The sequence below is a fragment of the Salmo salar genome, chromosome ssa11, assembly GCF_905237065.1.
Source record: "Salmo salar chromosome ssa11, Ssal_v3.1, whole genome shotgun sequence".
Classification (NCBI taxonomy): domain Eukaryota; kingdom Metazoa; phylum Chordata; class Actinopteri; order Salmoniformes; family Salmonidae; genus Salmo; species Salmo salar.
In genome coordinates, this window is record NC_059452.1 from 64,230,923 (window position 1) to 64,247,010 (window position 16,088).

A 16,088-nucleotide genomic window follows, 5' to 3' on the forward strand; every position below is an offset into this window, starting at 1 on the left:
ATCATATAGCCGCCCCCTTTATCTGTAAGAAAGGAATAGTAAAATTGCTTAACTAATTATAACGTTTTAAAATGTCTGTACTAAATATTTAGAATTATATAAAGAGTTTTAAAATTGTATCTCACCTTTAACGAAAGGAATCTGTCTTTTCTCTCTCCCATTCTGTCTCGGAGAAAATGTTTCAGGAAAGACGCGTGTGTGCGTTGCAAAACAATGGGCTTTTCGGGGGGGTGTGTGTCTGCAGTTGTTTTAAAAACAATGGGCTTTTCGGGGGTGTGTGTCTGCAGTTGTTTTAAAACAATGGGCTTTTCGGGGGGGGTGTGTCTGCAGTTGTTTTAAAACAATGCTTTTTATTTTTATATGAATACAGTCTTTCTTACAACAGACAGTTATAAATATAAGCAATTAAAGGGCATTAAAATGTAGTACTGTAATAATATATACAGTGGGGGGGAAAAGTATTTGATCCCCTGCTGATTTTGTACGTTTGCCCACTTACAAAGAAATGATCAGTCTATAATTTTAATAGTAGGTTTATTTGAACAGTGAAGACAGAATAACAACAAAAATATCCAGAAAAACACATGTCAAAATGTTATAAATTGATTTGCATTTTAATGAGGGAAATAAGTATTTGTATGTGTATAAAAACATTCTGGCTTGGTTAAATATTGCGATGTTAAATTGTTTGTACTAATTATAGCATGTTTTAAAAGGTCTGTACTAAATATTTGGAATTAAATAAAGGTTTTTAAAATTGTATCTCATCTTTTCTCTCTCCCAGTGTGTCTCAGAGAAAGACGTGTGTGTTTCAAAACAATGTTTTTTTCGGGTCTGTGTGTCGATGCGTGTGCGTATGTCTCTTCAATTGTGCTTGAAACAATTCAAAATTAGGGGTCATCTACAAGGTCATCCTTGTACATAGTTCTATGGTTTATTCAACTTTGAAATCAATGGTTCTCTTTCAAATATTTGTTTAGATATTTTACAAATAGGGGATTCGCTAGGATCACCTACTCTTGGAAGAACATATCCTACTGTGTAAATTGTTCAAAGTTGTCATTGTGCATCGAGTTGCAGTTTTTGTTTGGCATACATTTGAAAGTGAAAAAAATCGGAGTCTCCGCATAATTCCGTTACTGCAAATTGCCCTGCAGTAATTGGTTAAACCTACCCCATTTACTCTTTCTAGCATCTTACCCTCAAGTCAGAAAAACTTTGACATTCTATATAATCTTCTCTTATTAGAGTGCTTATTAAATTCCACGGAATTGTCAATTCTTTCAAAATGTCTGTAAGAGGTCCATTTTTAAAGCAGATCTAACAAAACACGAGACAGTTTTATGGAGTTTTAGAACTAAGGGCTGGATTCAATCAATATCGTAGAAGTAATTATGTTAAAAAGCAGCTTTTCTGTGTTGGAATGGTGTGTGTACCCCAACAGAATGATGTAGGCGTATACTGATCATTAAAAATATTTATGCCAGGAGACCACTGATTGGCCAGCTCAGCCAATATTTGAAATAGTCTGTTTGAGATGGGGTTTTTTTAAAGTGTTTTTTCTCCAATTTGTGTTGGCCACCAATACGAGTATAGAACAAGTCAACAACATTATTTGGGTAGGAGTGTCGATTGCAGTTTCTCCTTGTACATAGACGCTTTCAAGGTAAGGAAACATATCTAATTTCCCTATTTAACACATAGGGAGGAAAAAAAGAAACTATCATTAAAGTTAGCAACTTCCATTTATTTGAAAGACAGCAACATTGTTATATACAACCAACATACCTGAATTAAGCTGATTGATGTATGCAAGTGAAAAAAAGATTGGTTGGTTGTGTGATGCTATTACAGTGCAATGCATGTAGAGGTCTGACCTCAGAGGCCTTGTTTGAACTAATGAAACATGAGATTGTATCAGCAAAAATGTCTAGGTTTACCATACCATTCGCCATCTGCTTAGTAAGGCATCAACAGAATGGCAGGAGAGCTACTTGTCTGTACAGATTACAGAACTTCAGAGTGCAGTTCAGGAATCCTTGGGAGAAGGGAAGCATAGACTGTCTGAAAATGTTACTAGCTGTCAAATCCTTGCTGCCTCCATCCTTGTTTCCTCAACTACCTCTTACCTTTCAAAGTGCATTGGAGAAGATCCTAGGTCCCTCCCTCAGACCTCCCCCAATGAGCTTTGAGAGGGAGGGCAAGGAATTGATGAAACAAGAATGGAAGAAGCATGCATTTAACAGCCATTAACATTTTCAGATATAGCCTTGGTGTAAAATCTATCCGGTCTTTTCCACTTAACTGGGAAGACTCCTGATATGTTTGAGGTCTCTTTCAGAGTATTAAAACATTTCTGGGCTAAATTCACCTCTGAGCAACCAATGTTATCTTTAGAGAAAATCACATATCTAAGTGTTGAAATGGACATTTAAAAACTGCATGGATGGGGATTTGCTCTTAAATTAGTGACTCGGTCTGCTAAGTACACTGCTGAACCGAATGTCACTGTAAAACATAGCTGAGAGTCAAGTCTTGCTTTGACTCCCAAGCTGTTAACCAATTGCTCACTCTCATTCACATTGTCCCAACTTAAAATCCTGTAACAAAAACATTTACCTGGTCTATACTCCAATACTGCAATTCACAAGAAATATTCAAGTGAATCATGTGGGGTAAATGGCGGCAAGATTGTGTTGCACGGTATACCGGTAATAAAAGGTACCAAAACGGATGATCTTTATAATACCAACATTTTAGAACCCCATTGTACCGTTTCACGATACTACCGACTTGTTCAGCCCTGCCGATCTAAAGAGCCTGCTGGCGCCTGTTTAAAGTCATGTTTAAATGTTTAAAGTCAATTTTGTTAATAGATTCAGTTGAATTTAAGCAACAGCCACTAACTAGTCTCTTGTATGCGCAGGTCCAATGATATCCACTTCTGTCATTCGCGTATCAGGTGTCGCAGCTGTAATCAGTGCGTTGCATCCACTAACAGCCCTCACTCACCTGCTTCTCTCTGTCCGCTCTTCAAGCACGTCTATTCCTCCGTCAGTTTAAAAAATATATAGTCGATGGCGAGCGAGGAAGCAGACGAGTCTTCTGTTAGATGTGTACATTTGTTACTTTGGAGTAGCGAGCAATGTTGAATACAATTCATCGCCTGTTATTACCGAGAGCACAAACCAGTCCGAGTAGTTCACAGGCATGCCGTGTCAGAGGTGAAATGGAGCACCCTTTCGAGACAGGCATGCTTTACAGGAACAACAAAAAACGTCGTCTTTAGTTGGCCTAAACGTTCAAAAAATATTACCCATATTATTAACGGAATGCCTTTTTTCCCCTTCCTATCGGGATTCGCCGCATTTTATGTAATTTCACAAACCATGTCGTGGGCCGTTTTAAACTAATCCCGGGTTGCTAATTATTGGTTTGATACAAACAACGTTCAATCATGTTATCTAGCTAGCCAACAACCTGGTAATTGACAGTAGGCTTAGGCACATTTGATTGGCACAGGAAGAAAGGAAAAGAGTTTGCTACTCATGACATGTGCTTCAAAAGGTAGGATTCATATAGGCCTAAACTATATAAAAAAAATCGATTACTTTCTGGTATTCCTTAAATTCTGTTTGGTGCCTATCCTTTTAAAAGTTGTTAGCATGGGAGTATGTGTGTTTGTTGCAGGGAGAGTTGTGTATGAGCGTGAGGAAGTGTCTTAACTGAAGAGTAATTACACGGAACCCAAACCGGCTGCGCACGTGCGCCATCGTGCATACATTTATTTTGTCCCCCAACAGCAAACATGATCACGACACACAGGTTAAAATATCAAAACAAACTCTGAACCAATGACATTCATTTGGGGACAGGTCGAAAAGCATTAAACATGTATGGCAATTTAGCTTGCACTTGCTAGCTAATTTGTCCTATTTAGCTAGCTTGCTATTGCTATATAATTTGTCCTGGGATATAAACATTGTTGTAATTTTACCTGAAATGCACAAGGTCCTCTACTCCGACAAGCCACAGATAAAACGGCCAACCCAATCGTTTCTAGTCATCTCTCCTCCTTCCAGGCTTTTTCATCTTTGAACTTATATGGTGATCGCATCTAAACTTTCATAGTATTACCACGATGACCGGCAAAACAGTTGTCTTTCAATCATAACCAATGAGGAGATGGCACGTGGGTACCTGCTTCTATAAACCATTGAGGAGATGGGAGGAGTTCTATTTTAGCCCTTGGCATCGCAGACGCTAGTTGGCGCACGCGAGCAGTGTGGGTGCAATATTTGAATAACATTGATTTCTAAATTTATTTTGCGACGCTCGCGCACGCGATGTGTCCGGTCTGGTCAGCATGTAAAGGTTTCAAGCAGTGTTTTCCCCTTACTGACAAAAAAAATGTATTAAATGTATGCATTCACTACTGTAAGTCGCTCTGGATAAGAGCATCTGCTAAATGACTAAAATGTAAAGACATGCAGATCATTATGCATGTATATTCCTCCAGCCAAATATGACCAAGTCAGCCATTCTATTATACACTAAACAGTGTGAAGTTAAATTCAATGTGTGAATTACAGTGACAGGTTTTTGGAGAACGTTTAGGAAACAAGCTTCCGAGGGACAGGGCGAACAGGATGCTCGGCCACTTATTATTTTTACAACGTGGCATCATGATACTTGGCCTGATGTAAAAATGGTTTGTAAAATGTTGGTATTGTGACAAGCCTAGTAAGTTTAGAAATACATTGTATGCGGTTGGTTATAGTATGGAGAGTACGAAAGATAAAAATATATATACACAATTACCACACATTCATTATCTCATTGCAATGTGCCTGGTAATAATGAAGTTCTAGCTTGATTTGTCACACCTAGGTGAATATTCAAATCAAATGAAAAGGCACAACTTAATGTCAAGTTGACTTTTAAAACAAGCACCCCTAAGAAAAGCATTATCAAACAATGGATTTACATTGAATATCCAACAACGCTTCACATGGTAGAAATCCGATGCACCAAACCACTTTGAACATTTCAACATAAAACTCTCATGGGGATGGTTGGTGACAGTCTAGGAAAAACGTAGAATACACTGTGCCAAAGTCATAGATGTACTTTCTTGTAACAAAGTATTGTTTTAAGGCAACTTCCCGCCTCGTAACTGCTTGAAGAACCTTGTCCGAAGTTTAAAAGTCCTGATACATTGTAACACAGGGGAAATGTCTACAGCTGTAGAGCCTGACTTGTTTTGCAATGTTTTTATAAAATTGTCACTGTCTAATGGTTGTAGAACATGCAGTTTTTCGAGAGTTCGGTCTTCATTCAGCCACCGTCCCGGTCCTTGTATTTCCTTCAAAGTGAGAAGACCCATGGCAGGGTTGGAACTAAAACCAACTGCTGCCTTGGCCCTCTGAACTGGGCCTTGTATTCATAGCAGCGTTTTGGTGCGTCTTATGGTTGGTGAAGCCATCTCCAATACTCTATCTGACAGCATGTCACATGATGCGTGTATGTATGAGAGCATGTGTCGAGGAAAAAAAAAAGGTAAAACAACTTTGGCCCATGCATTATCTAACTTGATGTTGGGTTTCGAAAGTCAGAGCACCCTGTTTACATGGCAATTGACAACCTAGCCCTCGTAGGTTTCGTCGATAGCTATCTTTATCGGTTTTCTTTCCACAGAACCAAGTGAATGCTATGGTCAGGCATGCTCGTGGCGAACACGAGGCCAGAGTCATTTCGCCCATCCAGCCCATTGAGCCAGGAGGTGACTCCCGGCAGGAAGCTGGAACCTCGTTTGGACTTCCTGTAGGCAGGCAGAGGCCAACGACCCGTTATCTTTTCTGTCCTCAGGTCCATGACATACAGGAAGTCGGTGTCGAAGAGGAGCGAGAACACCTCGCCGAAGCTGAGCAGGGAAAGGTTGGCGGGGTCCTGCGTTTTGATGACCCTGGAAAGAAGGAGATTCAGCAACTGATTGTTGGCAGGTATGAAGGGCTCCGTTACATTCCATGTATGAACACCCACAAAACTCCTTTTGTTCGCAACCATGGATATTGTGAGTCATATACTCCAAAGTTCTGAGGATTTTGTGGCTTATTCACAGCAAGTCTAGCAAGGAATCAAGTCGTTTACAACCTGGTTGTTTTGAGGGTTAAAGTTCTGTTTCTATCAGGAAACAAGGCCCTGGGCAGTTTACCTGAGGATATCGAAGCTGGCAAAGTCCCACTGGTAGACCCCCAGGTCCGAGCTACAAACGACATAGCGGCCGTCAAACTGCAGGCGAGGCTGCAGACACACACTACGGTCCTCTGACACGGACAAGGTCTTCAAGCACTTGCAGTTGATTTCCCTGCCTATAGGCCAAACCTATGAAATAACCAATGATACACACACATTCATTTGTTTATATGTGTGGGAATATATGCATCTCTGTAGAGAAAACAGCACTGTGGTCAAAATGTGCTGAGGGGCACACTGTATGGAGCCATCTTACATATTACAGTGACAAAAGACAAAGCACAGGGTTAAATTATTGCATGAAAGTTGAATGGCAGCAGATGCAAAGAAGAACAAATTAATTAACCATATTACCTTTATTTCATATTTGTCAGCACTCAACAGAATGTAGTCACCAGGACAGTGCACCATGGATTCTACTTCACTCTTCTGAAGAATCACCTACACAGTGGAAATGGTTTGATAGTCTTAATATGTGAGACAAGTTGGGTCCTTCATCTAGTATTCTTATTGAACACTGGGTAGCTTGCAGTTTGTAAACTAAATGTACCAGAAGAAAAAAAAAAGCTGTGAATGTGCTAGATAGGGCTTTACTATCGATTAACACTGCAAAACCTTCTTTCATCCATTTCACAGGCATTTGCACAAGACAATGGGCACAATCACTGATCTACAAATCACCTTGCATCCCAAATATCTACTCAAGATTAGCAAAAAATGTGGTGCAATTCTGCCCCAGGTCCTCAACAGGTACCCACAAACATGCCGATTAAATTTTCCAGCAATCCTTAACATAACCAAGGACAGGAGGTTGATAGGCAGGTTTACCTTGGTGACCCACTCAGTATGTCCCGTGAGGGTGTTGAGGCAGGCGCCTGCCGACAGGGACCACACCTTCACAGAGAAGTCGGCCGAGCCGCTCACCAGCGTGTCCAGGTCATCCTTGTAGTCCACGCTGAACACTGCCAGAGGCAAGGAGAGAGACCTGGCTTTGGTACACCAACACACATGGCTCTGCCATTTATGACCATCATAATTCGTAGCCTTAAGAATTTTTTGGGGTTGTAAAATAGAGCTATTTAGACACTGATAAGTTCTCTACAACCGGTCTATGGAGGCTACATGGAGTGGTAGCTCCCACGCATAAAATCAGAGTTCATATCTGCCTGTCAATCAAAAACCCACAGATCAGCACAGTCCAGCTGTCTCTAGGAAACAATGCCTAACTCACAAAATGTATTTCCTAAAACCCAAATGAACAATGGACGTAACACCCCTAAGTCAGCAACTGGGAAAGGTAGGGACCCCAGCGGTACACTGACCTGCACCCGTGTGCCCACGGAACTGCTGGATCTTGGCACCTGTGCTCCACTCCCAGCAGGCGATAGTGTTGTCAAAGGACCCAGTCACCAGCTTCTGCTCATCAAACTTCACTGTGGCACAGGTGTGTGTCTGAATGCCGTAGATGCACTGCCCGGTGCGGACGTCCCACAGTTTGGCAGAAAGGTCATCAGAGCCTACAAGATCATTTGTGAATTTTACGAGGATAGCCTGATGAAGACAGCTTGGCTGTCGAAACGTTGGTGAATGAAATTATTGCATCGGAGCGAGGTTGCAGCTTTAACATCTTATTTTAAAGAAAGGTCATCAGAGCCTCGGAAATAATTAGAGTTTTACAATGAGGAATTAAAGAATTACATGTATGAATGTAACGACAACATTTTAACAGACTACAAAAGACCTCCAGCAAACTAGCGATTGTTACAGATACTACATTTTGCACAAACGTGCCAATTGAAGCATTATTCACAGATGCTAACACCTAAACCTTAAATTCAACCCAACAGGCAAAAGAGTAATAAGGCCACCTGGCCAAATTTATGGTAGGAGAACACTGAAGACCACTCACCACACCCCAGAATGACCATACACATATAACCCACCTGTGCAGAGAAGGCCGTCCTTGTAGTAGAGGGCGTAGACGCGCGCACTGTGCCCGATGAGCGATGAGGTCTCAAAGGCCTCCTGGTCCTTCAACTGCATCATGCGCAGCTTGGCCTTGAGGTAGATACCCTTCCAGTGGGACGCGTCCTGGATGGAGTCGTCGATGCGCCAGCCCAGGTCCTGGCACACACCCTGCCACACCTCCGTGCACGCACTGATCACCTACGGGAGATACCAAAAGGATTATATAGTTCAACCGGAACCGAGGACAAAGCAACCCAAACAAACGTAAAATCTAACTAACCGAGGCAAATCTTAGGAGGAAAGGTTCAAAATGTGGAGGTCCAATATCAAAGTTAACCTCAATAACATTGGAGTAAGTACCATTTTACAACACACGTTAAAATAGGTCCTTACTTGCACCACACCACTAGTACATTTCTCAATCCAAAATATCATCATTAACCACGTTTCCATCCAGTTATGCGAGAATTTTATAGCTTACAATTTTTTTTTAATCATGACAGCTGTGATGGAAATACAAAGTTTCTGTTCAATTTTATAAATATAGACATTTTTTTGTTCAACATGATGGGATCTTTTTGTGTCCGTAAAATTAATTATGCGAGAAATGGTGGTGAAACGCCTTTATGCTCAAATATTGATATAATATCCAACATATCAAAGTCACATGATGATATGGATGTGTGGTACTACCACTCAATGCAGTTTATTAGGCTACAGATGAAATAAGTTAAACTTCACAGGGTGGTGAAGTGCATGGTGATCTTGATGCGCCTTTCCAATAAATATCGAGGGTCTTATTCTGGTGGCATGATGATCGATGCTTGACAAATAAAAATATTCTCAGTAACCATAATAACATCATGTAGACTAGCCTACCCGCACTGTATCTGCGAGCTGTTGGCTTGAGCGCACGTGCCAATACAAGACACATTTGCCATTTATCACAACAGTTTGTGACCAAACTATCAGTACAGTTGAAAATGAGGTGGAAAGACCATTGAGAACTTTTGATTTTTATTAGGTAAATGAAAACTTAAGCAAAAAGAAAATTCTGTGTACTCTTGTTATCCACAACAAGTATGTTTGGTGGAAACACCACTGGTGGGAGAATGCACATTTTCTTTATGCTGATTCTAAGATATTCCCATGGAAACTTAGCTAGTGTCACATGTGGGAGACCCTGGCCTTATTCAATTGCTTGCACACCAGCTACTAACAAATACCCCTTCAAACATACTGAGTGGTACTGTGCAGGCCTGGTTATGCATCCACCAATAGTTGACAGAACCACACTGGAAAGATGAAAGTAGAAAAAAGAACCAAGCCAGCACAGTACGGTTCAGGTCAGCACGATGCTGTGAAAAGGGCATAACATGAAGCCTGGGCCACATTCAGTTTCCAAACATTGCAGATAGAAATGCCATGACTAGAGCCATTCCTTGTTCATGTGTGTCCTACATAACATGTTTTTCTATCTGAACGTTCCAAAACATTGTGTCCTGCTGAATGCGCCACAGACCTTTGTGGTACTGCTTATACACCACCAGAGATCCAACCACCATGACAGAGAGCCTGACCTTATTCCACTGCTTGCACACCAGGCAGCAGGTGAGCAGGGTCTGCGGGTCGAGCCAGTGCAGCAAGTAGAAGGTGAGCTCCAGGGGCAGCAGTCGCAGGAAGTCCCGCTTGAGCAGCGCCTCCAGTCCGTTGGACAGGTGCCGCAGCTGGACTGCACCGCTCAGCGAGATGAGTTGGTCCAGGGACTGGTTGCGCTGCTGGTCACTCAGTGTGAGGAAATAGGCGGAGACCGACTCCAGCCACCCCTCAAAGGCCGCCTTCTCCATGGACACATGAGAACGTCGACCTACGGTTACAGGGTTCAGTAACGATGATTAGTTAACGTTACATACCATTATTATGTATTTAAAAGGTTGACTCAGCGACATGGTGTAGATGCAGAAAGTAAACAAACAACTTAGTAAGTACATTTCTGCAACAGCTAAGAGTGTTGAAGCGCGAGGCTCAACTTCTCGGTTGTTTTGGTCCCGTGGCTACCAAACTAACAGCGTGAAGCGAATCCGTGCACATGGGTAGATAATGTGTGACAGAGTGAAGTGTTGTATATCGCTAATCTCAATAACTGCAGTGCTGCACGTGGCAACGTCATTTCGCTGAGTTTACCTTTAAAGCGTAGTTAAAATACATTCTCAAAGATCACCTTTGACTGTTTAGAATACTTCATTAACACTACCAGCAAATGTCTACCTCAATCGTTTACTTAAGCCTAGCTAGCTAACGTTACATACTTCACACGTTTAAGCCAACATGAGTTCTTAGCTAACTAACGTAGACAAGACATCTACTGTTCTGACTAGCTAGCTAGCTTTGCCCCTTTTATTTAAAGTAATAGCTAAGAGTTCAAGGAATGTAACTATCATTTGTAAAGTTAACGTTCCTAAGCCTGCTAGTTAACGTTAGTTTCAGTAGTAAGGTGCATTGTACACTAACGTTAACATTAAGAACATGTAGGTGATCTAGCTAGCTGTAGAAACGGTAGTACAACTTACCATTTCCCGTAGAACCCGTATCTGTGGGAGGTATTGTGCTAGCCAAGGCAGACAGGAAAACCTGTTATTATTTACGTTCCACAAAACAATAGAACGCTACTTATAACTAACAGAATATTCCATTTTGCTAGATGTCAAAAGGTCATTAGTTTATCACCTTAGAAAATAAGCGTTACGTTAGCTTTTCTGGCTGGAATGAGGAAATCTGCTTCTTTCCGAAGTTAACGGATAGGTAATGTTAACCGTTATCCGCACCAATACTCTTGCGTATACAGTCACGTTTTACCTAAACGTAGATTAATACATTTACTACCGTTAGCTAGCTATATCCAATCTAGCTCGATGGATGCACCCACTGAGGTAATGGCTTGAACCATAGAGATAGATAGAGGACTCATTTTTGTGTCTGTGACAGCATAGGTAGCGCCATTGAGGCAATCTCCGTTTTGAAGTAGTCCTTTTTCTTTTTCGCGTTTGGCTTAGCCCTCCTCATGACCCGGTTGGACCATGACTCCAATAGGGTCACCTGGACGGATCAGCCAATGAGGTCGGAAGTCCCACCCAGTTGACTACATTAAAATGGTGGAAGCCCTCAATTGCGCTGCCTATACTATAATATAATTTTGGCCACCAGAGGCCTCTATTATTCTCTATGGATGCATGCCTAATGTTGCAAAATTGTTCTGCAAAGGTTCTTCCGTCTACTTAGCGATGGTTTTCCGGGTCAATCTCACTTTTTTCAAAATAAAAGCCAGCTATATGATTTTGGATTGACGGGACGCAATGACTGTTCTGCCAGGTTAGTGAAGGACGAACGAAGTAGATAGTCACAGTCGTGTGTATTCATGGATGCCTAGGGAAGTCAGGCTTCCCCCAAAAATGTACCAAGGAAAAAACATACAAAAAGTATCTTTCTTCTCTTTGTGTTTCATAATTTAACTTCAATTCGCAAGAGGCTTTGTATTTGTATTTAACCTTTATTTAACAATGACGGCCTACCAAAAGGGACACCAACTAACTTTGTTAGTTACTTTTGATGTTGAGTCGTTATACACAAATATTCCACACGAGGGCGGCATTGAAGCTATAGGAGATTTTCTTCTGCAACGTGACCCTAATGAACTACCTTCCAGTTCATGCATTATAACATTGGCTGAAATAGTACTCACACACAACTACTTCGTGTTTCTAAATTATTTCTTTATTGAGACGAAGGGTTCTGTTATGGGATCCCCCATGGCTCGTAACTATGCTAACTTGTATATGGGTTACATGGAGAAACAGTCTTTTTTTAAATCCTCAAAAATGTTTTCTTACCTAACATCATTATTTGACATGGGACATGCTTAACACTCCAGTCAACATACAATCTAAGTTTGATGCCCTCAATCTCACACAAATTATCAATGAACTTACCAGGTACCACCCCAAAGCCGTAAACACGGGCACCCTCATAGATATCATCCTAACCAACTTGCCCTCTAAATACACCTCTGCTGTTTTCAACCAAGATCTCAGCGATCACTGTCTCATTGCCTGCATCCGCAATGGGTCAGCGGTCAAACGACCTCCACTCATCACTGTCAAACGCTCCCTGAAACATTTCAGCGAGCAAGCCTTTCTAATCAACCTGGCCCGGGTATCCTGGAAGGATATTGACCTCATCCCGTCAGTAGAGGATGCCTGGTTATTTTTTTAAAATGCCTTCCTCACCATCTTAAATAAGCATGCCCCATTCAATAAATTTAGAACCAGGAACAGATATAAAAACAACACAAAAACATCCTGTGGCGTTCTGCATTAGCATCGAACAGAAGTTAGAAACCAATATATACAGGCTGTTAGAAAAGCCAAGGCTAGCTTTTTCAAGCAGAAATTTGCTTCCTGCAAACACTAACTCAAAAAAGTTCTGGGACACTGTAAAGTCCATGGAGAATAAGAACACCTCCTCCCAGCTGCCCACTGCACTGAGGATAGAAAACTCCAGATAAATCCACTATAATTGAGAATTTCAATAAGCATTTTTATACGGCTGGCCATGCTTTCCACCTGGCTACCCCTACCGCGGTCAACAGCACTGCACCCCCCACAGCTACTCGCCCAAGCCTTCCCCATTTCTCCTTCTCCCAAATCCAGTCAGCTGATGTTCTGAAAGAGCTTCAAAATCTGGACCCCTACAAATCAGCTGGGCTAGACAATCTGGACCCTTTCTTTCTAAAATTATCTGCCGAAATTGTTGCAACCCCTATTACTAGCCTGTTCAACCTCTCTTTCGTCTGAGATTCCTCATAGATTTGAAAGCAGCTGCTGTCATCCCCCTCTTCAAAGGAGGGGACACTCTTGACCCAAACTGCTCCAGACCTATATCTATCCTACCCTGCCTTTCTAAGGTCTTCGAAAGCCAAGTCAACAAACAGATTACCGACCACTTCGAATCCCACCGCACCTTCTCCGCTATGCAATCTGGTTTCAGAGCTGGTCATGGGTGCACCTCAGCCACGCTCAAGGTCCTAAACGATATCGTAACCGCCATCGATAAGAAACAATACTGTGCTGCCGTATTCATTGACCTGGCCAAGGTTTTCGACTCTGTCAATCACCACATCCTCATCGGCAGACTCAATAGCCTTGGTATCTCAAATGATTGCCTCGCCTGGTTCAACAACTACTTCTCTGATAGAGTTCAATGTGTCAAATCGGATGGCCTGTTGTCCGGGCCTCTGGTAGTCTCTATGGGGGTGCCACAGGGTTCAATTCTTGGGCCAACTCTTTTCTCTGTATACATCAATGATGTCGATCTTGCTGCGGGTGAGTCTCTGATCCACCTCTACGCCGACGACACCATTCTGTATACTTCTGGCCGATCGCTGCCTGCACCTGCCCTCCCGTCCAGCATCACTACTCTGGACAGTTCTGACATAGAATATGTGGACAACTACAAATACCTAGGTGTCTGGTTAGACTGTAAGCTCTCCTTCCAGACTCACATCAAACATCTCCAATCCAAAGTTAAATCTAGAATTGGCTTCCTATTTCGCAAAACAAAGCATCCTTCACTCATGCTGCCAAACATACCCTCGTAAAACTGACCATCCTACCGATCCTCGACTTCGGCGATGTCATTTACAAAATAGCCTCCAATACCCTACTCAATAAACTGGATGCAGTCTATCACAGTGCCATCCGTTTTGTCACCAAAGCCCCATATACTACCCACCACTGCAACCTGTATGCTCTCGTTGGCTGTCCCTCGCTTCATGCTCGTCGCCAAACCCACTGGCTCCAGGTCATCTACAAGACCCTGCTAGGTAAAGTCCCCCCTTATCTCCGCTCACTGGTTACCATAGCAGCACCCACCTGTAGCACGCGCTCCAGCAGGTATATATCTCTGGTCACCCCCAAAGCCAATTCCTCCTTTGGCCGTCTCTCCTTCCAGTTCTCTGCTGCCAATGACTGGAACGAACTAAAAAAATCTCTGAAACTGGAAACACTTATCTGCCTCACTAGCTTTAAGCACCAGCTGTCAGAGCAGCTCACATATCACTGCACCTGCACATAGCCCATCTATAATTTAGCCTAAACAACTACCTCTTCCCCTACTGTATTAATTAATGCATTAATTTTGCTCCTTTGCACCCCATTATTTCTATTTCTAATTTGCACTACTACAAATCTACCATTCCAGTGTTTTACTTGCTATATTGTATTTACTTTGCCACCATGGCCTTTTTTGCCTTTACCTCCCTTATCTCACCTCATTTCCTCACATTGTATATAGACTTATTTTTCTACTGTATTATTGACTGTATGTTTGTTTTACTCCATGTGTATCTCTGTGTTGTTGTATGTGTCGAACTGCTTTGCTTTATCTTGGCCAGGTCGCAATTGTAAATGAGAACTTGTTCTCAACTTGCCTACCTGGTTAAATAAAGGTGAAATAAATACAAAATTTGGAAACGGTATATTGATGGTATTTTTGTTCTATGGGGTATATTGATGATATTTTTGTTCTATGGAGGGGTGATGCAAAACAGCTCCAGGCGTTCCATGCTTTTCTTAACTTAATTTAATTGTTTAAACGAGAGGCTGCTCAGATCTTTAATTTAATTACATCTAGACGTTCCGCTAGCGGAACACCACTCCAATATCCAATGATTGGGCGTGGCGCGAAATACAAACTCCTCGAAAATCTGAAAACTTCAATTTTTCAAACATATGACTATTTTACACCATTTTAAAGACAAGACTCTCCTTTATCTAACCACACTGTCCGATTTCAAAAAGGCTTTACAACGAAAGCAAAACATTAGATTATGTCAGCAGAGTACCCAGCCAGAAATATTCAGACACCCATTTTTCAAGCTAGCATATAATGTCACAAAAACCAAAACCACAGCTAAATGCAGCACTAACCTTTGATGATCTTCATCAGATGACACTCCTAGGACATTATGTTATACAATACATGCATGTTTTGTTCAATCAAGTACATATTTATATAAAAAAACAGCTTTTTACATTAGCATGTGACGTTCAGAACTAGCATTCCCACCGAACACTTCCGGTGAATTTACTAAATTACTCACGATAAAAGTTCACAAAAAACACAACAATTATTTAAAGAATTGTAGATACAGAACTCCTTTATGCAATCGCGGTGTCCGATTTTAAAATAGCTTTTCGGTGAAAGCACATTTTGCAATATTCTGAGTAGATAGCTCGCCATCACGGGCTAGCTAATTTGACACCCACCAAGTTTGGTACTCACCAAACTCAGATTTACTATAAGAAAAATTGGATTACCTTTGCTGTTCTTCGTCAGAATGCACTCCCAGGACTTCTACTTCAACAACAAATGTTGGTTTGGTTCCAAATAATCCATAGTTATATCCAAATAGCGTCGTTTTGTTCGTGCGTTCAAGACACTATCCGAAGGGTAACGAAGGGTGACGCGCGGACGCGTATGGTGACAAAAAATTCTAAATATTCCATTACCGTACTTCGAAGCATGTCAAACGCTGTTTAAAATACATTTTTATGCGATTTTTCTCGTAAAATAGCGATAATATTCTGACCGGGAGTCGTTGTTTTCGTTCAAAGACTGAAAAAGGCTAAATGGACTCTTCACGTGCACGCGTGCAACCGTCTCATTGTTCTCAGATCGACCACTTACCAAATGCGCTACTGTTTTTCAGCCAGAGACTGCAAAGTCATCATTCAACGTTCTGGCAACTTCTGAGAGCCTATGGGAGTCTTAGAAAATGTCATGTTACAGCAGAGATCCTTTGTTTTGGA

The 16,088-nt window shown here is 41.7% G+C and overlaps 1 protein-coding gene across 2 annotated transcripts; it reads right to left on the bottom strand.

The window, feature by feature from the left end:
• Nucleotides 1-1,726: 1,726 nt before the first annotated feature.
• LOC106562903 (F-box/WD repeat-containing protein 2) lies at nt 1,727-11,274 on the bottom strand. Of its 2 annotated transcripts, XM_014127977.2 has the most exons (9): nt 10,951-11,274; nt 10,794-10,831; nt 9,804-10,090; nt 8,199-8,421; nt 7,578-7,772; nt 7,084-7,244; nt 6,610-6,696; nt 6,215-6,384; nt 1,727-5,965 (listed from the first exon to the last, which is right to left on the bottom strand). In XM_014127977.2, the coding sequence occupies exons 3-9, from the start codon at nt 10,068-10,070 to the stop codon at nt 5,677-5,679; spliced, it is 1,392 nt and encodes a 463-aa protein (XP_013983452.1). In that variant the 5' UTR covers nt 10,071-10,090; nt 10,794-10,831; nt 10,951-11,274; the 3' UTR covers nt 1,727-5,676. The 2 variants fall into 2 exon arrangements, with proteins under 2 accessions (XP_013983452.1, XP_013983453.1); XM_014127978.2 differs by having other exon boundaries at nt 7,084-7,217; nt 10,794-11,264.
• Nucleotides 11,275-16,088: the final 4,814 nt, after the last annotated feature.

What these genes read in the sequence shown, in the direction of transcription:
- LOC106562903 (XM_014127977.2), bottom strand. Translation starts at nt 10,070, where the DNA reads ATGGAGAAGGCGGCCTTTGAGGGGTGGCTGGAGTCGGTCTCCGCCTAT. An exon ending in CCGTGGGCACACGGGTGCAG is followed by an intron (nt 7,245 to 7,577) that starts GTCAGTGTACCG and finishes GGTGTACCAAAG; the next exon opens with CCAGGTCTCTCTCCTTGCCT. An exon ending in CTGACAAATATGAAATAAAG is followed by an intron (nt 6,385 to 6,609) that starts GTAATATGGTTA and finishes GTTATTTCATAG; the next exon opens with GTTTGGCCTATAGGCAGGGA.